The sequence below is a fragment of the Cinclus cinclus genome, chromosome 5 (genome assembly GCF_963662255.1).
Source record: "Cinclus cinclus chromosome 5, bCinCin1.1, whole genome shotgun sequence".
NCBI classification, from domain to species: domain Eukaryota; kingdom Metazoa; phylum Chordata; class Aves; order Passeriformes; family Cinclidae; genus Cinclus; species Cinclus cinclus.
Genome location: NC_085050.1, coordinates 50,729,100 through 50,744,122, shown reverse-complemented (window position 1 = coordinate 50,744,122; position 15,023 = coordinate 50,729,100). Strand labels below are relative to the sequence as shown.

At 40.2% G+C, this 15,023-nt stretch overlaps 1 protein-coding gene across 1 annotated transcript in view; it reads left to right on the top strand.

Moving 5' to 3' along the window:
- NPNT (nephronectin) overlaps positions 1 to 15,023 on the top strand; it is a 48,094-nt gene that overhangs the window by 18,943 nt on the left and 14,128 nt on the right. Inside the window, exons 5-9 of the mRNA XM_062493800.1 lie at positions 5,161 to 5,280; positions 6,112 to 6,231; positions 10,364 to 10,498; positions 11,681 to 11,803; positions 13,694 to 14,041. Of these exons, the coding sequence (XP_062349784.1) occupies positions 5,161 to 5,280; positions 6,112 to 6,231; positions 10,364 to 10,498; positions 11,681 to 11,803; positions 13,694 to 14,041 (846 nt within the window). The remainder of the gene's footprint in view (positions 1 to 5,160; positions 5,281 to 6,111; positions 6,232 to 10,363; positions 10,499 to 11,680; positions 11,804 to 13,693; positions 14,042 to 15,023) is intronic.

Genomic DNA, 15,023 nt, shown 5'->3' with positions numbered 1-15,023 from the left:
TGGAAATATTTCTAGGATGGATGAATGGTTTTGGGCTGTAAAGTATGCCCATGTTCTTGGTGAAAGGCGTTTTTTGAGTACAAGCTGTGATAAATAGGCTTTGCATCTCATCTGTCCATGTACCCCAGTGATCAGTCTGTGTTCCTGGGACTGATCCAAGTGCTCAGTCCAGCTTCACAGGAGAACTATTTAGCCTTGACTGTGTGGTGATGCTGGATGCTTGTCTTTTTCCAGCGGTACTGCAGCTGCTGTGACAATTCATACCTTGCTTTAGATCACTCAGAAGTGAAGACTGCCTGATACTTTTTAAACTATATTGCTATCATCAGCAATCAAATTGCAGTGACTGCACAAGAGCTAACCAAGTGTTCTCCCGACAGCATTCCTATCTCCTGAATGGCTTTAGTGTTTCCCTTCCAGCTTTTTGATCCCAGCTTTTCAGCTGTAAGCAGTGAAGAAACAAACAGAGCACCCTGAGAGAAAATAACCCCTGCCACCTCTCTTATTTAAGAGTAATAATAACAGAGCTCATACTTTCAGAATGTGTTCATCAGAAAATTGGTAGCTGCTCTTGAAGAAAATGCAAATAATATTCTGTAAGTCAAATAGATGCAATTTCTGCTAGCAATCTAAAGCACATGCAGGCTAACTTTCTTTGGTTGGGAAAGGTTGTCTTTATAAAAAAAAAAAAATAATGCTGTTTTTCTATAACTTCCTATTCTCTTACCCTGTTTGTTCTAGGAAAATGATCAAAGGTCACTGCTTGAAATTGTCAGTACTTGATATGTATGTATATTTGTTAATTTATAAATGAAGTAATGCATATTGCCATATTTTTTATTTTTACTATGCCTTCTCCCTGTCCTGTGAAGATGTACACAAGTCCACTTGATCAGAGCAGTGAAGCTCTTGTGTTACACCCCCTGGATCATCATGCAAGAGATGTAGCAGCAAGGGGTGAGGTGGTCCTGTGTTTCAGGTGTTCTGTTCCTCCTTTCTGCACGGCTTCAAACAGGAGTGTAATTTCTTGCAAAGGGTGGAGGCTGATAGACCCCTCAATATCTGGGATGTGAAAGCTGAACCTGCTGCGCCCTTAGTATGCAGAGCAAATAATTGGATGTATTTCCTTGGTGCTGCTGTGTGTATTCTGAAAAGTTTTGACTCTCTACCATAGTCATGGTTGTCACATGCATTTGTTTCTTTCCTCTGCTCTTCTTTCAGAGCCTGCCTTTTTTTCTTTTCTGAGTTCCTTTGTAAAGTGACAGTGATGGAAATTCTTTATCAGGTTAGATAGAGACAAAACTGTGATTTAGATAAAGCTGGAAGTTGTAGAAAATGAAGATTAAAATCTTTGGAATTTGGTAGCTGTTGATTAATCAGACTAAGAGAACAAAACTCTTCAGGTGATACAAATCTCTTATGAGGTTGACATAGTAGTGTGATTGCAATTGCTGGAAATGAAAGCTGATCTACTGTTTATGGTAGGGTGGCAACAATTTAATTTTTCTACTTGATTTCTGGTCCTTAGCTTTCTATTTTCAGAGTTGGGTAAATATGGTATTGAATATTTAACTTCAGTACTGCCTGATCCAAGTTAGGTGATAGGCAAAAAAAAGGCAGAAAAAGTCTTGAATGCTGAAGTCTGCAGAAGCTAATTAAAAGAAAATAGCACAGTGTATTGAATCTGCCTAGAAATGAGTGGCCTGTTGTTGGGTGTGCACTGAAATCAGTCCAAGATCACATGTGGTGCAGCGCAGCAGTCAAAGGAGTCACATCTGGGTTTGCCAGCATAACGCTCTTGTCCTTTCCTTTGCACTCACATTTCATTTCATTTCTTTAGGTATAAAATACTTGTGCTCAGCAGCTTCTGTTTGTTATAAACCTGCTTTCCATAGTGACCAAAACAGTCAGGCTGCTTTTATGTACTGTACTGCCTTGTGTTACTTTGAAATCAAGAATGCTGATTTTGCATTGGCTGTGCAATTGTAGGCAATGTGGGAAATTAAAATGCTGAACAGTGAAATTCTCAAATGCCTGACAGTGATTGGACATTCCCACAATGAAATTAAAGGGATTTGTTAAAATTTTTGATAGTGTTGCACTTCATACTATTCTCAGAGTATGTTACTAATAGCTGTCTATTTGTATCAGAGCATTTATTCCTGTACTAAGAATACTTTGTATCAAGTGGTGGTGTAGAATTCAGAGTCCTATAGATGGATCCAGTATTTTAAGGCTCATCGTGTAATCTGTGCAGGATGACAGAACAGTCGTATATTCTTATTTTAAATTCTGAGTCTGTGGTCATAACTCTGGAAGTAAGTGCACAAGAGTTCTTAAATTGTTGGGAGTATCTAAACTTAGGAGCTGAAGTGCAGTGGAATTGAAACACTAGAACTTAACACAAGGTAATGTTAAAATCCCACCCTGTCAACTTAATTTCAGTGTTACTTTCCCATATTCTGTCCCTACTTCTAGTTAAGTGTTTTATATTTAGCTCTGCTATGCCTTTATTTTGCAAAGTGGTGCTTTTTGTAGAAAAGAGGAAGAATACAGACATTTTTGACTAGGAGAACTTCTTTTTCTTGTTACTTCAAAATGACAGTCATCAGTGAACCTCATTATATTCAATACTGTGGAATCTTTGGGGATACATTTATGAATTGAAATCAAATGCTAACAGACACGTTGCATGTGTGATAAATGTGTTAATACAGTTATAATGTCTGTCTGTCAGGAACTGCCTACTTGTAGTATGTTTTACAGAAAAAAGAAAAAGCAGCTTTTTTCCTTTGTGCTGCCAAGAGAAGTTTGCCTTTCAAAATATGAGCTTTCATCTGCTTATTAGTGGGGAGTTTTACGTAAAGCTTTTTTCACACAAAGGTTTCCACAATGAAAACTTGCCCTTGCCCTCTAGCATAATAATCTGCTGCACTTCCATTTGTCTTAGGCATATACTTATAGTCACCACTCCTAGCAGAAAATCCAGCTTTCACAGGACAAAATGTACTTTCTTCTACAGCTGTTTCTCTCAAACCCAGCAGATATTTTCTTGAGAGTGTGGCATTGGTGCCTGCTGTGAGAAGTATGTTCTCCTCAAAAGGCTGAAACTTTTTCCAGCTCCCAAAGACTGAGAGCTGAAAAGGGGTGCTGCCTCTGCAGCACATGATCCTCAGGAAGACTGCAGAGGTGGTCAACACTCCTTCCTTATTGTGCACAGGTCCAGCCCTTGTTTTGGCAGTCTTTCCTCACTGAAGTCATGCTTAGGCTCACCTGATCTTCCTCACCACTTGAGGAGAAAATATCCCCCTTCAGGTTTGCTGGAAACATCTTGTTCAGCCTTACACAGGAAGAAATGGGAAATTACATCCCTTACCACTACCCCTTTGCAGATGAGGGGAGCAGGAAGTATTCTTGTCCTTAAACATGCTGTTCTTCCCTAGACCTTGGAAAATGAAGTAAGGAGAAGGGTTCTGGGGAGGTCCATGTCTGCATGATGCTTGCTGTTCCTTGACCCCAGGAAGATGGAGACAAAGTAGGTCAGAAGACACAAAGTTTTAGGATGCACATAAACACTGTTAGGAGTTCTCAGGAACAGCAGTGATATAACAGGCAACATCCTTGCAGCCGAGTTTGCATTGTAGCAGTGACTCGTAGTGTGATACATGTATTTTTCTCTTGATGGCTCTGCATTTTACCAGTCAGATTGAAAGGGACGATATTTCTCAGTTTTAGAATGCCATTTAAAAATATTTTGCCTGAAAAGAGCAAGGTGCAGAATGTTGCTCTCAAAAACTAAGGGTTTACAGAGTTTCAGGACAAATTTAAAATCCAAACATTAAGAACTTGTAAAATTCCAAGTGTAGTTGTCTAGAATCAGTGTTTTCTCTGACTTTGCCTCTACAGTGACTGTAACTTTTCTCACTCCATTTACTACATAGACCCAGTTAAATTTTCTGCTTTACTTTTGAAAAGCAAACAATGAATTACTGGCTTCATTGTAACAGAGGTGCATTTATCTTTCTGGTTCAGCATCTTAACCCTGAGCCTTTGCCTCTAGTCCACAGGAGGCATCTGTCACCCCCTCAGCTGGCTGCTATTTTATGAGGTGGTTACTGTTTGTGTGTATCTACCATGTGATGGGAGCCTCAGGGCTTACTTTTCTGCTACATGGGTTGAGTGACACTTGATAAGATAGTGCTTAGTACTGGGAGATGGCTCTTTGAAAACTTCTGGAAAAAAATGGCAATTCTCTGTCTGAAAAAGACCTCCAGACAGCATGGTGCAATATTAGAGATGACAATTGATAGCTCATTTTTTAAAAGTTCTCGCTGGCTGGATTTGTGAATAAATTTATTATTTTCGACTTTGTTGTCATCTTTATTCATCACTATACAAATGACTAACAACAATAATAAGTAAAAAATTACTCTGATTTGCTCAGACAAAATCAACACATATTATTTGAAGTTAATTCTGAAGGAAATTATCTTCTTGCTTGAAGTTCTGTCTACTAATATGAAAATTGTAGACTGAATATTTTCAGTTCAAGCCATGAATTCTTTATTAAATTGTAAATCTGAAATGCTAGCTCTCATGGATAGTCCTTGACAAATACAGCTGATGTCAGATACTTTCTTTTAGTATTTTCTAGATGATAAGGAATACATTTTCTCTGTGAGATTGTTTAAAGTAAGTTGGCATCAGCTTTCCTACATTCCTCTGCCACTAATTTTGAAGCATGATAGTGAATCACTGAATTGCTGTCAGAATCACTGATAGTGATTGCAGAGTGCTGTTTGCTTTCTCTATCCTCTTTCTTCCAAATGCTGGTCTTGGACATGGCATCAACATGAATAGTGGCGAGATGTGGGCAGCCTGAGCTTGTGTGTTGCCTAATGAAGCAGTTGGCACTTCTAATGCTAATATTGTCATTTTTGAAAAGATATCTGTGAAACCAAGCCAAATAATCTGCTTGGCTGGAGGGATGAACGGCGCTTCATGCAGGATGTTTTGGATGCTTGCTGTCAGCTGAAGTGCGTATAAAAAGCTAATTGCCATATCTTTCCTTCCTTCTCCAGCCACTTGAACAGGTAGTTTTGCCACGCATGCCTTGTGTGTTTTCTTTTCCTACCCTCTTCCTTGTGCCCTTCATTTCAGATGTGAATGAGTGTGGACTAAAGCCTCGGCCGTGCAAGCACCGGTGTATGAATACCTACGGCAGCTACAAGTGCTACTGTCTGAACGGCTACATGCTTATGCCAGATGGAACATGCTCAAGTACGGCCAGCCTTGCTGCTTGCTCTTTCCCAGCTTCTCAAAATCCCTGCTTGAGTTGCCCCAGAAAAACTTCTATGAAATGAAGATGAGTCCCAAAGTAAAAGATTAATCTTGCTGGAATTTAGGCAGCTGCACAAGATGAGCTCCTCTTTTTCTAATTGAATCAGGCTGAAAAGAACAAGAGCAATTGTTTTGATTTTATTAGTTCTATCGAAAGTTTCCCCCAAAGCATTCTTCAGTGCTGTAAAACACCGTTAATTGGCCCCTGCGGACGAGCGCTTGCAGTTTTCATTGCAGCAAGACACCTGCATTTCTGCTGCCTTATGGCCACATGAACATAAAATCTTTAACTCTGCAGATGTTGGTTGTTTGACTGGTATAAAAACTGTACTGACATCTCTCTGGAGATCAGGTTCCTACTTGCTGCTGTAAAAACAGTTACTTTGAGTATCTGGATGGAGAGAAGGGGAGAGAAGCTACCTTCAATTAGAGATACCCTGTTTTTAAAATGGCAGTACTTTCTAAGAGAGTCTGTTGTACTGATTGGGCTTTATATTCTGGGGACTGCATTCAGTAACACTCTCTATTACAATTGTGGTTTTCTCTTTTTTTTTTTTTTTAATTTTTTTTTTATTTTCTTAGAGATGTAGTTTGTGGAAAGAAAAATGTTACTAGCAGATACATTTCCTCTTTGATGGATACCTGTGAAACTCAGCAAGCATTTCCCCAGTTTTACCATAAATAAGTGATGTCTAATTGTCCAAAGTTTTCAGTAATTTTCTAGTACTGATCATAGTCTTTATCTAGGTATGTTAAATTATTTTGCTCCAGATGCCCTTTCTTGCCTGATGGCAAACTGTCAGTATGGCTGTGACGTACTGAAAGGGGAGGTGCGCTGTCGCTGTCCTTCTCCTGGGCTGCAGCTTGGGCCTGATGGCAGGACTTGTGTAGGTAGGTGACCAAATGTGCATCTAACTGTAATTTTTTTCTCCAGAATGCTTTTATCCTTACACAGAGTGCAGTTCAAGAGAGTTTATCAGATGTACTTAGAATGCATAGAAGAGGCAGTTTAAAGTTGTTAATAATGAGCACAGTAGTAGGGCTGTTGGCTCAGGTGCCCTCGTGTCCGAGACTGTCAGTGTTTTCCTCCAGTCCTGCAAGTTTCCTTGTCTGCCTAAAGCCCATACAGATTCCTTGGTATCCAAGCCCTTGGCCCTTGCCACTTCTGCCACTGAATCATTTTAAACTATTGCTCACTCCAAAATACCTGCTTGCATAAAAAAAAGGAATGGGGAGATCACCTATCCCTCATAGCCAACAAGGGGTTGCCTAGCTCAGTGGGTAGAGGGATCATTTGTAAAAATCAGTGATATTATACTGGGGCAAGGTGAAGGTCTGTGCATATTCCCAGTATAAGTGGGATTGAATGTGCTGTCTTTCTTCCATACTGTGGAAATTCCAGGTTAAAATAATCACAGGAACTTGGAGAGTTAGTGACATGTTTTTTTCCCACATTTGTGAACATAGAAAAGATGCTTCTGCTTAATCAGATTCTACTACGGTCTGAACAGTGTGACAAGTGAGTTCATCAGTTATTACCTATGCATCCGGAGTGGGATATGATGCTTCAGTGATTTTATAAGCTATATTCTATGAAGTGCTACTATTCCATAACCAGTAACACTGGAAGAATGTAAGAAAATGGGGATGTCCTAATCATCCCTTTGAATATCTTGGCTGTCTGCAAGGTAGGTGGTTCTCCAAGTGCCTGACCCATGCTGAAAAAGGGTTTGTTGGCAGAGAAAGGGACAGACTCTAGATTTTCTGATGAGAAGAGCAGGCTCCACACCAAGTCAGAGGTTTTCTGAAGTGCGTGATTGGCACATCTGTGTATGGAAAAAAATGGAAAGAACAGGAGTTTAAAAACCTATGGTTGTTACATGCTGAAGGGATTAAGTTATGCTAAATCCCATTGTAGATATTATGGCAGAGTGATCTTTGGAAGATACTTTGTACCATGCCATAGTGAGCTGAGGGATTTTAACTACAAATTCAAGAAAGGTACACCAAGCAAAGAAATTTGCTAGAAAAAAATGCTTGCAACATTCTCATAGTGTGCATTTTTCTGTTCAGGAAAGCTTCATATTTTGAAATAAACAAAGTGCACTTTAATGCCAAAGACTAACACTCGAACCAGTCCTATGGAGCTCTTTGAGTTCTTCAGTGCAGTTTACAAAAAAAATAATTTTGTTTTTTTCCCCAGAAAAGCAAAGAACTGTGTACCCACATTTTAGTTGGGTATGCATCATTCAGAATTACCTCATAACCTGTTTCTAAAATTTCCACAAGAATTTCAGAGCAGCCTTGTACAATACAGAGAAAATAGTTACAGCAAGAGGTGTCTGTTCTTCCCACATCGTAACATAATGTTCTCCCCTTTTTTGGTAAGAAGTGATTGTGACATGTACCCTTTCTGTGTTATTTCTCCATCAAGTTTGAGTTGCAGTAAATACCTCAAAGAATTGAAGCTACCTGGGACTAAGGCTATGCTTTCCCCTCATGTTTGTACAAGCTTGTCACTGTTGGGGAAGTTGTTGGTTCCAGGGAGAGTCTGGATAATGCTGCAGTACAAATACAAGTGTAGGTGGTGGTAAGAAAATTGAAGGGTGCATTGGCTGCAGCTCATGAAATCCTTGTTTGAGGAGAGTTTGAAAGACAGCTGGGAATGCAATGCCTATTTTTATCACAGGTGGAAATTCCTCTGGGCATTATTCTATTCTTAGTTTAACTCTTGCTGATCATTCTCTTGTTGAAAATGTTCCTTTCAGACAATCACTAAAGAGACACCAATTTGGCTATAAAGGTAAATTGTATAAACTAAATGACAACAACGTGAAAAAATAATTCAGCAAAGTATTCAGTGACAGTGTGGATTAAACAGCTAATTAATTGATTAATGACTCTTGAATCAATAAGTCAGTCTTGCCAGGTTTTTGGATTGGGATTTTCATTTAATGAAATGAGCCATATACATATTTCAGCTTCAAATGTTCTGAAATTATTTGAGGGCTGAAAATAATGTTTTTTTTTACTATAAAATGAATTATTTCCTTTTTGTGTGTGCATTTAGAAAATTGTAAATACAGCCTTGTAAACTTAAAAATCATACTGTTTTTAAAGTAGTCTCAAGTTATTTTGTGTTTGAGTTGGAAATGCGGTCATACTTGCAGCAAGAGAGAGAAGCAATTCTGCTTCTTTGGTGGTCACCATCACCCTCATTAGGTGCTGACCATCACAGTGCCTCATGTGCCTTTGGAGCAGCTCCTGCTGCTGAGGTGAGACTCCAAATCACCCCTCCATGCCTTGCTTTTCATAGGAAGCAGGTATGAACCACAGCATGTTGCAGCAGGTAAAGGGAAACAGCTCTACACCTTTTGGTCCAGGCATAGATTGACTTGAGAGAAGCCACAGTCACTGTACAGTTTGAGAGCTGAAGGAAACTAATCACAAGCACTTTCATGTCATCTTATGGCTGCTGATAAAAAAGTGGATTTCCCCTCAGCAGTGAGCATCCATGCACCTCTCGTTATATGCAAGTGGAAGGCTGTTACATTTTTCCATATTTTTGCCTCAGTTTTGATTAACAGTTCTGTCCTGTATCTAGGACATATAACTGCTTACCACTATACTGCTGCCCTAATTTAACAACATTTTTGCCTTATGTGAATTTGCAAAAATGTGAATTAATATGAATATGTATGGAGGAAAAAGCAGGACATGCTACATTAAGTTTTTAAAGATCATAATCCATGCCATGATGAAGTATATTCAGTGGATAATCTTCCTCTTACTGAGCTACTTTTTGAAGCCGTGGTTTAAAAATTAAAATACCCAACCAAAAACCAACAAAGAGCACACCTAACTCTTAGTAATCAAGAGTCTTAAACTTGTAGCCTTGAAATAGTATTTAAATAAAGGGTAGAAAATTGAGACTTGTTGTTTAAATGATAATAAGAATCATGGTAGAGTTTGTAAAACTTAGTAGCATATTCGAAGCCTAAAATGTTAACAATAAATTTAAATCAATAGACAGATTTATAGGAAGATTCAGGCATGTGGAGATGTGCCCAGTATTGGCCTTGTTCTCTCTCTCATTGAGGCCTTTACTGCACCATTCCAGCAATGCAGTTGATGGAGAGAGAGCAGCCAGGTGGGCCAGGAGTGTGGGAGCTCGGGGGCTGATTCCCTGCTGTCCTCAGCAATTCTTCATGCAGAGTGGGACAGTGCCAGCAGGAGCTACTTGGTCCAACCCATCTGGCCAGTAATTCATGACTTTAAGTCACTTCTTTCGCTGTGGGAACACAGCTTGGAGAGAAGCTGAATTTCCATCTCCCCTGCCTCAGGTAGCTGCCCTAACTGACCAGCAGCTTTGTGGTAACATTTTTTCTGTGCAGTGGAAGAGACTCTGCCTTGTTCGGGCCTCTTTCACAAGAGCAGCACAGGGCATCAATCACTCGCCTTTGTTTTGCACTCTTGACATCGTCAGCTGAAGTGCTCCTTTTGGGAAAAGAACTGCATGGAGAGCAAAATCTTGCTTTCCCATAGATCAAGAGCCTGATAGAGCTGCAGAGCAAAGGCTTGAACTGTGCCCTGTAGATAACCAGCAAACACAAGGAGCTGCGTGCATCAGAAGCAGCCATGCATGGCAGGTCTCTACCTCAGTGGAGAATTATTGTTTAAGCACTCAGCAGCCTCAGCTCGGTGTCCAAGGACTACAGAGCGAGTGGTAGCGCAGGCAGCTTTTGTGTGTCAGCCTGACCTCATCTGAGAGTTCCCCAGGCAGGGAGAGCAGCAGTGGATGAGCATCAGCTGCTCCCTGGGCATCTGCCTGTACCCAGGGCTGAACTAGAGGGCACAGCCAGAAGAAATGCTCAGGTATTACTGCTGGCTGACCAAGGGCCCTTATGAAAAATAACTTTGGCTGTTTCTTTAGCTTTCCATTATGTGAAACCAGTTTCATTTAGACAGTGTATGCTGTATTTTAACTGTTACTAAGAATAATACAGTTCCTTTGTTTCCACAGACATTGATGAATGTGCTACTGGGAGGGTTCTCTGCCCACGATTTAGGCACTGCGTCAATACTTTCGGAAGCTACATCTGCAGGTGTCATAAAGGCTTTGATCTGATGTACATTGGAGGCAAATACCAATGCCATGGTAATAACAAGCTATTTCTCACGTGCATGTAATGGAGCAGCATATTCAAAAAATAAAATAAGGGCTCAAAAAAGAATGTTTATTTATTACGGCTGGAATGTTAAGGCAGGTTGTTTTACACTGCATCGGTATTTTAAGAAAGGGTGGATTACAGAAATAGACTGTGAAAGACAAGGCATATACTTGGCCCACATTCTTGGAAATGGTTCCTGTGTGGAAGCTACTGGGGAGAACAGAGCTGATGACCCCAGGAATTCCTTTCCAAATCTGTTTTTTCCTCTGGGTTCACTGTCACTGGCAGCTGTAGGCTTGGAGCAGTGTATGAGCTTAGGCTGTGTCTGAACTGTAACACTGGTGTGCTCCACAGCATGTCCCAAGATCCAAGATAAGAAAATGTGCACACCCTAGCTCCTCCCAGCCCAGACTGCCCAGCTTTCCTTCCCCTGAAGTCAGGTGTACAAAATTGGGAAATAAGCTGTTTTTTTCTGGTCATGAGACTGGAATGCAGCTGGTGTATGCCCTTTAACAAAGATATTCCCAGGTCTCTCTGCCTTAGTTTCACGGAGTCTCAAGTGGTTATGGTTCTTCCACTGAAAAAAATTATGTGGAGATAATGAGGCATTGCTTTTTGTTTGCTTAAGTACTTCTTTTCTTCAGAGAAACTTGTATTCAGAGTTGGAATTTGGTTGTTTTTGCTTGCATCACTGACAGTAAACATGGATATGCTGTATGAAATGTTTCCAGCAGTTTCTACTTGATGTAGAAACATCTATACAGACGTATAATATAGGAAGAATTTTATGAAGAAAAAAGTTTAATATCTGTGTAATTAAGTACATGCATATTCATACGCTCAGTTTGGTTTTTTTTCTGTCACCTGTAAGAAGTGATTGTTAAAATTGCACTCGCAATAATCTCAGCTGCAGTCTACCTATGGCATGTCTGAAGCTGATGCTGAGGTAAAAGCTGAGCAATACCAAAGTTGCCCAGTAGTCTCTATTCTCCCTAAAGTTTGCATCACCACGTTGATTTGTGACTATTTTCCTTTTCCCACTGGCAAAAGTTTTTTGGTTTTTTTTAATAATCAAAATTGTATTAATGTTTGGGGTTTTTTGCAGGGATAAGCAGAAGGTCAGGTTTCTTTGAAGCAAATGATTTTTTAATGTAAATTTTCTGTTGCAGATGTAGATGAATGTTCCCTTGGCCACCATCAGTGTGGTGGTTTTTCACACTGCTACAACACTCCAGGATCCTACAAATGCAAATGTAAAGAAGGGTACAGAGACAATGGAACAAACTGCATACGTATGTAATACTCCTTTTAAAATAGAGATTCTGGAAGCTTATGTGTCCCATTTTGTAAGCTTTAAGGTGCAGCACTATCAGCCTCAGTTTCTCTTACCTATTTTTAATACTAAATAAGCAGCCAGGGAATGTAGTTGGAGTTCTCTAGGTCTTATCATGCCTTGATAAAAATATCTTTCCCTGAGACATTTTCATAATTAGAAAGAAATTCACCTCTCCCTATTCACAGCTTGATTCTAGAGATTGCTTCAGGATGAGAACATCAGAGTAAGCAGGGTAGGTCTGATCAAACAGTGCATATTACTCATGCCCTGTTGTTATGTACACTCCACAACTAGCCTGTTTCAGCAGCTCACCTCATCCACTCCCTGCTGCTTCCCAGATGTGAGAAGAGCCAGGAAGGAGGATTTCTCTGGAAGGATTTGCTGTTGGAAAATTCTCTTGGCCATCTTTCTCTTGGGAGAAGCAGCCACCCCCTTGGTACAGAGTAAGGTGTTGGTGCTCTCCCATATTTGATGTCCCACAGGGCTGTGCAGTTCTGTGACATTTGCTGCATCTTTTTTGATCTTGCATTCCTTTGTGGGATCTGGTCTTTCGTGACTCACGGATCTCTCTAAAGAGCACCACCATTTTTTCCCTTTGGCTGTAGCTGTCATGGTAAAATGTGTTCTATCACATCCTGAGTGCTTGCAAGTATATGTGGGCACATTTCATTTGTGTTAGTGGGGTATGGTCCTAAGGAGTGTTTTATGTTTTAATATACTATAAATGTCAGAACTGCAGGGTATTCAAAGGGATAGTAATAAACAAGTGGCCAGAAGGAAAACCTTTTTACCTGCTACCATCAAACAATTCATTGTTTAACAAACAGTAGTTCTTCATTTTAACTGTGTTGTACTTGAAATGCCTGTACACAAAATATGTGACTAGAGTTCTTACTGAGCCTTTTAAGATCTCCAGTGAGATATAAAAGGCTTATTAACCAATAGCAAACAACAAAACATTCTTGTGTTTTGTGTCTTCAGAAACTCTTTTTGTGAAACTAAGTTAAAATTTGTTGTCCTTTATGAAACTTTGGAGGAGATGGTACTGTGGGAACTGTCAGTGGGCTGAAAGTGGTGCTCAGTCCAGTACCTCATCTTTGTGAAGGCTGAAAAATGTAATTTACTTAGTTTCCTGGTGTTTAGCAAAGGGAAGGATCTAACTGAAGGCTGGCTTGGTTCAAATCTCTAAAATGATTACTACTTATTGGCAAGGAGAAATGTTTAGAAGGAAAGGTCTATAAGAACTTCCTTAAGCCAAAGGTAGTTGGCCATCTGTGATCAAAATCATTGCAATGTCGGGGTCTTACTAAACTTGCTTCCCCTCCTGACTGCCCAGTTTAGAGGGCTGCTTAACCCATGGCTTCCTGCACATCCTTTGTTAACCAGGAGTGCTTTTGTGTAAGTTTTGCCAACTCTAAAAGAGACTTGATACTTGAGAGGAAGTGGGATGGAAGTGTCTTGACCTTCAGTCATTCTAAATTATTTCTAAACTTCTGCAGTGGCAAGTATGACCTAAGGAGATGTGATAATTTGGCAGCGCTGATACTAGAATATGTTTCTTACTAATGGAAACCTTCAGTGGAAGACAAATTATTTCATCCAAGTTCTCTCTGTGTCATAATGAAATAGATTAAGGTTCTGGAGTGAGAGGCTGAAACGTCCATTTTGGTACCATTTGGATTCTCTTTGCAGTTATTCCTGTTGTTATGATTGAACCACCTGGTCCATATCACATATCCAAGGCCAACTGCACTCTTCCTGAGGGAGGAAGTGCTATAATGAATAAGATTGTTGATGCTGAAGGCACAGCTCCTCAGACCACTGCATGTACCTGCTTTTGTTACAGAAAAGCCAGTGACCAGGCCGATGGCTCGTCCGACGGCTGTGCCGACGGCTCGTCCGACGGCTGTGCCAACTCAACCTGCACCCAGGACAACGACTCCACTGACACCCAAGCCAACCACGAGATATGTGCCAATGACAACTAGTCTGGTCACGACATCAGTGATGAAACCTCCTTCTCCAACAACGCCTCAGCCTACAACGGTAAGACCTACACTACCACCACAAAGCACTCCTCTGGTAACAACTGAAGAGCCTTCACATATTCCAATTGAAACTACATCTTCCCAAGGAGTTATAGATGACAACAGGATCCAGCCAGATCCTCAGAAACCCCGAGGAGATGTGTTCAGTAAGTAATTTTCCATATGCCTTTGTTTGTCAAAGCTGTAGATGAAAGCATGCGCGATACTGTTCGGGTTTTTTGGAACACTGTACCACTGAGAACAGAGAAATGAAACTGTAAATGGTTATATGGTAAAGCCGTGCAAGTAGCTGATTTTATTACCTAACAAAAGCTTGGGACAGATGTTCTGAATCAATTAATCAAAAAATGTTTATTTTTCTCCCCTGAAATTATTGAGCATATTGTCCTGTAGAAGTACTTAATTATGCTTTCAGATTAAGGTTTTAAGGAAATGAAGGCTGTTTGAAAACTATTGAAGTGCAGCATAACTCATGAAGTAGTCAGTGGGTTTAAATTCAGAGTTGAGAGTCCCTCCTAAACAAAGTATTACCATGGCTTTAAGAATGGTAAAGAAATCGTGTCTGATTACCTAAAGATGTCTGTGACCTATTTTGTATGGGTTCAAATAGTCTCAGATGTTCACGACTAAACAACAGGGAAAAATGAATAAAAATAACTTGGAGGGTAATTTTATGGACTGTGTCTATGTAAAGGGATACATGAAAAGCTGAAGATAGTAAAGATTCTCATAGCATGAACACATGTAACTTTAAGAGCTCCTCCAAAAGCTACAGTACCATTGTGCCAGCTTTAGTGCATACCACAGGAGACATTACTGGCACTTACAGAGCTGTGTGTATCTGCCAAGAAATACTCAACAGCCGATTTCATCTTTAGTTCTGTGGCTAATTTTAGAGACGGGGCGGGTGTGTTGGATCAGCTCTTCAGCTTGTTGTACAATAAAGCTGCTGAACAATGTAGTAGGAGGAAAAGTTTGCTGTCTCAGAGCAGGTGCACAAGCAATGTAGGTTTTTTTTTTTTTCTGGTTGCTTTGGCATCTGTGTGGCTTTGTTTCTTGGGCTTTGTTGTTCTAGGTCATTACTCAGTGAAATATTTTGTTCCTTGTAAAAGAGTTTTCCCTGTGACA